This window comes from Peromyscus leucopus, chromosome 14, assembly GCF_004664715.2.
Source record: "Peromyscus leucopus breed LL Stock chromosome 14, UCI_PerLeu_2.1, whole genome shotgun sequence".
Classification (NCBI taxonomy): Eukaryota; Metazoa; Chordata; class Mammalia; order Rodentia; family Cricetidae; genus Peromyscus; species Peromyscus leucopus.
This window is the reverse complement of record NC_051075.1, coordinates 24529261-24534713: the sequence shown is the minus strand read 5'-3', so window position 1 is coordinate 24534713 and position 5453 is coordinate 24529261. Positions and strand designations below refer to the sequence as shown.

The window sequence follows — 5453 nt, the reverse complement described above, 5'->3', positions numbered from 1 at the left end:
GAAGCTGGCCGGGAGGACTTTCCAGCCACTCAGGGCTCATCAAAAAGTTCCCTGTACATGACCCCAGTGGCTCATCGCAAGGGAGTTTCTCCGATGAACCCCGGCCCTGGGGTTTAGGCTTCTCAGTCGAGGACGAGCCAGTTCTTTTTCGAGTCTGACTGGCTTGGAAATTCCCCGCCGCCTGACCCCGCCCCTGAGAAATCCCCTGCCAGCGTTTATAAGGGCGCCGCGGCGGCGCTGGCGAGCGCACACCAGTCGGAACTCGCCGTCCCGCCGCCGGCAGCCCGCCGCTCGCACAGCCCCGCAGCCCCGCCGCTCGCACAGCCCCGCAGCCCCGCAGCAGCCATGTTTCAGCCAGCCGGCCACGGCCAGGACTGGGCCATGGAGGGCCCGCGGGACGGCCTCAAGAAGGAGCGGCTGATGGACGATCGCCACGACAGCGGCCTGGACTCCATGAAGGACGAGGAGTACGAGCAGATGGTGAAGGAGCTGCAGGAGATCCGCCTGCAGCCGGAGGTGGTGCCGCTGGCCGCCGAGCCCTGGAAGCAGCAGCTCACGGAGGACGGAGACTCGTAAGTGGCGGCGGCGGCGGCGTTGGGCACGGGCGGCGGGGTCGGGCACGGGCGGCGGGGTCGCGCGGGGCTGGGGTGGGGTGGGTGCTGCAGCGGCGCGCTCCGGCTTCTGCACGGCAGATGCACGGCGGGGCGAGCGCGGGGGGCGAGCGCCTGCGCCGCCCCCTTCCCCCCCAACTCCGCTGCACCCCCAGCTCCGGGACCCGGCGGAGCCGAGCGCAGGGCCGGCGGCGGCGGCGGGGGGGAGGCGGGGCGCCAGCGGGGACGCCCGAGTCCCGGCCCTGGCAGAGTTTGGGGCGCAGCCGCCGGCGGGCGCCGAGCGGCCGCGAGGGGAAGTACAGGACGTTCCGGGTGGCGGAGGGCGGGCCCGGTCTGGCGCCCGCCCGGAGGGGGTGGGGCACGGAAAGTCCCTGGGCGCCTGCCAGGAACACTCAGCTCATAATAACCTCGCGGAAAACACCGAGGCCGCGGCCTCCAGAAACCCCGGCCTTGCGCAATCCCCCGCAGCCTGCGCCTCTCGAGCAGGGCGCCGCGGGGGGAGGGGGGGAGAGGTGGGGGGCCCCCACGCAGTGCGCTCACCGCCCCTTGGGGGGTTTCCCTGCCGTCCCTCAGGTTCCTGCACTTGGCGATCATCCACGAAGAGAAGACTCTGACCATGGAGGTGATTCGGCAGGTGAAGGGAGACCTGGCCTTCCTCAACTTCCAGAACAACCTGCAGCAGGTGCGCGCTGCTGGCCCCAGCGGGCTGCCTGCCCTCTTGGACCTGGTGGCGGGAGTGGCATGTGGTTCAGTCGCCCCCGGAGCGTTTCTAAATTAATAGTCGCTGAGCCCTTATCTGCCCTGGCCTTTGACATTCAAATTAGCCAACGTCTTAGGGTTTGAAGAAAATCCCATGGGTTTGGTGAGGTCTTCATGGCCCACCTGGGGCCCTGGTGTTTGCTTGATCTCCTGTAGCCATCAGGGAGGAACAGACTCCACAACCGGGAGGTGTCTGGGGTTCAGGAAACTCAAGACTGTGGCTTTGCCCCGTGGCTCATCCCCTCTTTCTGTTTCCTCTTCCGTTTGCAGACTCCGCTTCACTTGGCTGTGATCACCAACCAGCCAGGAATTGCTGAGGCACTTTTGGAAGCTGGCTGTGATCCTGAGCTCCGAGACTTTCGAGGAAATACCCCTCTGCATCTTGCCTGTGAGCAGGGCTGCCTGGCCAGTGTAGGAGTCCTGACGAAGCTATGTACACCCCAGCATCTCCACTCCATCCTGCAGGCCACCAACTACAACGGTAGGTCAGCCAGTCCATCCAACGCCACTTGAGTCTAGGCTAGAGCTTCAACTCCAACATAGGAAAAGTTCAGACAATATGGACTTTTCAAAAATCCCTCCTGGGTGCCTATATAATGTTCAGTCAGCACCCAGATTCTGAGCTCTTAAAAATGGAGGATATTTGTGGGTGTCCCATAAGAAAATAGGGCATGAGTTATGTGAAGATTGGGACAAGTAGTTATACTTTTTGTCCTTCCTCTAGGCCACACGTGTCTACACCTGGCCTCCATCCATGGCTACCTGGGCATCGTGGAGCATTTGGTGTCTTTGGGTGCTGATGTCAATGCTCAGGTGAGTACATCTCCCTTCCCGATGGAGCCCGTCGGGTTCCTCCTCAGCTCTCCTAGACATGTTCTCACTACAAGCAGACTTCCAGACGGAGCCGTGAACATGTCTCCTCGCTTTTGGTTTCAGGAGCCCTGCAATGGCCGGACAGCCCTCCACCTTGCAGTGGACCTGCAGAATCCCGACCTGGTTTCGCTCTTGTTGAAGTGTGGGGCCGATGTCAACAGAGTAACCTACCAAGGCTACTCCCCCTATCAGCTTACCTGGGGCCGCCCAAGCACCCGGATACAGCAGCAGCTGGGCCAGCTGACCCTGGAAACTCTGCAGATGCTGCCCGAGAGCGAGGATGAGGAGAGCTATGACACAGAGCCAGAGTTCACGGAGGATGAGGTGAATGTTCACTGCTGCCGGATGGCCCCTTCTCCCTCACCTCCCTCACGCCCCTAGAGCTAGGCTTTATTACAGGGATCTCAACGTAATTATTTAACGTCTCAAACTCAGCTTGCAAAACCAGTATCCCAAGAATGGGTCTCTCTGATTTGTTTTAATAGCTTACCCTTTGGGGCACTTGGGGGGAGGTGAGAGGGGGGTTCTGGAACTTGAACCCAGGGCTTAACACGTGACAATAGGCACGTGTTCTACCCTGAAGCTACACCTCCTGCAACAGCTTAGACTTTTTTTGTTTTAAAGAGAGACTCAATAAAGGAAAACTCCTCCCGCCTGGAGGATTCTGTTATATTTGGGTTAAGGAGGAAAAAGAGTCCAAGAATATGAATTATTTGCAGAAACAGGCCATCCCGTCATCCCAGTGTCTTGGCAAAGTTCGAGAAATTTAATATGCCTTTTTCCTCTCTTGTTTTAGCTGCCCTATGATGACTGTGTGTTTGGGGGCCAACGTCTGACATTATGAGTGGAAAGTGTCACAAAGAACACGGACTTGTATATTTGTACAAAACAAAAGAGTTTTATTTTTCTAAAAAGAAAGAAAAGGAAAAAAAAAAAAAGGGTCTACTTAACCACCACGCTGCACACGGCCTCTCCCGGAGCATCTCACTGTGGCGACTCGGCCTTTTTGTTACTTCTGTGAAAACTGGGGGAACAGATCGTTGGAATTCAAAGAAAATGTCTTTTAAAGCTCATGTCTGGGGATTTGGGGAGGTGGTTTTCCAGACTCTGATGAAAGGACCACGTGTTTTATTTATTGTATCTTTGATTGAACCAACCACAGTTCTAGTAGCTGACCCCGGTGTGTCCTTGCATGTGAGAGCCAGGTGTTCAGTGGTATGTGCTTAAGTCACCCCTGACCGAGGTGTGTTACCTCCTGTAAATGTTGTATATGCTGTATTTTGTTGGTAATTATTTTGGTACTTCTAAGATGTATATTTATTAAACAGATTTTTACGGAAAGCATCGTCCTGCTCCTTTGCTGTTCTGAGAGTAGCTTCTTCCTGAGGGGTGGGGGCTGAGAGCTGGGGGGTGGGGTGGGGGGAGGTGGAGTAGGAGGTGGGGTGGGGGGCACAGCCAGCTAAGGCAGCCCAGGAGCAGCTCCTCACTTTTAAGCCCAGCCTCCCCGCAAAGCTTTGAGGCGGCCCTCCAAGCCCTGTGTGGGCGGGAGGCGGCTGCCACGGCGACAGGAAATACCAGCCTTGGCCTGGGGTACCAACACGCCACCTGGCCTGCCACTGGAGGCTCTGTTATCATTTTCCCCTTGATGTAAGCGGTTCCAGAACCCGACTGTCCCTTTAGAACTTAGTTGGGACAAGAGGAATCTTCTGAATTCATTGGCTATGGCTGGGAGAGTTCTCAAGCATGGGCATGGGCTCAGAAGAGGTGCTGTCCTGACGTCTAGTAGCCAATCACCTCTGAGACTTCTTATCTATTGACTGGACTCTTGTAGACATTGCACAAGACTGGAAAACAGACAGTGCTGAGTATCTACTGCTGAAAAAGAAAAAAAAAAATACAGCTATTGTACAACATCCTGTGTCTCACTGGGGAAGCAAGAGCCAGAGAACAGCTTGTGTGAGGACACCCTGAGGAGAGGAAGCTGGCTCGGTTACCTAATACCTTCTTGTTTTCAGGCTGTTAACCATAAGGCCATGCATCTGTTGCGTTACTAACTGTAGTCAGGCATAGTAGGCTTGAGGAAGTCTTTCCATCAGCACTGTGTACTGATTCTACTGAATGATTCTGCCAAAGCCGATTTCACAGGAAGTCAGTGCCTTGTGAAAACTGCATTTAGATGCTTGGTGGTTAATGTTTTTTCTCCCTGGAATACATCTCTTGTTTTGTTAGAAAGGAGTGAGATGACATTGTGTCAAATGCAGAATGATAGGTCAATAAAATGAACGTGTTTCGGCTTATAGATGAGAAAATATTGCTACTCTGCTTCATTTTCCCATTCTGGATCCACATAGGATGTCAAATAAGTGTGGTGGTCATCTTCCTCTTAGACCAAAGGGGAGCCAGCACTCAGTGGGTCTTTCATACATAAAAAGCACTATGGCAAACTGGCCAAGCTAGCCATGTCCCATTTCTGGAACCCTAGTCCATCCAGATCTAAGCACTGTGGTAGTCCCTGTGTTCTCTGCCAGGTGCCCCAGGATCTACCCCAGAACACCTGAACACGGGTGTTCAGTGCTGACCGCAGGAATGGTGATTTAGGCTCATTCAACTAAGTGAGAAAGGAGAGAAGCCTTATGTCCTAAAGAGCAAAGGATAGAAAATTGCTTTTGATTTTGGAATGATGCCCTTAATGCTTCCACTTAGCTCTTTAAGCCAGGATTGCTAGGGCACCCCTATAATCCCAGCCCTTGGGAGGCTGAGACAGAAGGGTCTCCGTAAGCAAGAGCATGTCACATAAAACCAAGACACACCTATACAGGCTCACATTTGTTCTCTGTGGAAGCTTAGAGAAACAGAACAAGAGGAAGTGGCCTGCCTCTCCTTGACCTCAGAGACCAGCTCTTGACTAGGGGGTATCATCCTCCATGGTGGCAGAGGGAGGGTCCTCTTCCGAGTCTCATGAGCCCATCTCTCTGGCCTTCAAGACATCATCCGTCAGCCTGAGTTTCATGTCCCACACAAATCCTGAGGTAGCTCGGCCCAGTGAAGGACTAAAGTTCATCCTCACCTCTTATTCTCTGTCCCTATCATGCCTGTTCATTGGATGGCTAGAGGAATTTTTAGGACAGAAATAATTTATAGACCGTTTTCAATTCGCTTCAAACAGGACAGTTTGGACATAAAGCCCTCCTTTGTGCCCCTGATTTCCTC

General features: G+C 54.4%; 1 protein-coding gene across 1 annotated transcript; it reads left to right on the top strand.

Annotated features, from left to right (window-relative positions):
* Nucleotides 1–200: 200 nt before the first annotated feature.
* Nucleotides 201–3584, top strand: Nfkbia (NFKB inhibitor alpha). Its single transcript, XM_028869724.2, has 6 exons — nucleotides 201–572; nucleotides 1185–1293; nucleotides 1641–1851; nucleotides 2095–2183; nucleotides 2307–2567; nucleotides 3040–3584. Exons 1-6 carry the CDS (start codon nucleotides 346–348, stop codon nucleotides 3085–3087), a joined length of 945 nt encoding a protein of 314 aa, XP_028725557.1. The 5' UTR covers nucleotides 201–345; the 3' UTR covers nucleotides 3088–3584.
* Nucleotides 3585–5453: the final 1869 nt, after the last annotated feature.

Excerpts from the sequence above, each read along its gene's own strand:
- Nfkbia (XM_028869724.2), top strand. The coding sequence starts at position 346 with ATGTTTCAGCCAGCCGGCCACGGCCAGGACTGGGCCATGGAGGGCCCG. Across the intron at positions 1,852-2,094 it reads GCAGGCCACCAACTACAACG|GCCACACGTGTCTACACCTG; the intron begins GTAGGTCAGCCA and ends TCCTTCCTCTAG. Across the intron at positions 2,568-3,039 it reads CAGAGTTCACGGAGGATGAG|CTGCCCTATGATGACTGTGT; the intron begins GTGAATGTTCAC and ends CTCTTGTTTTAG.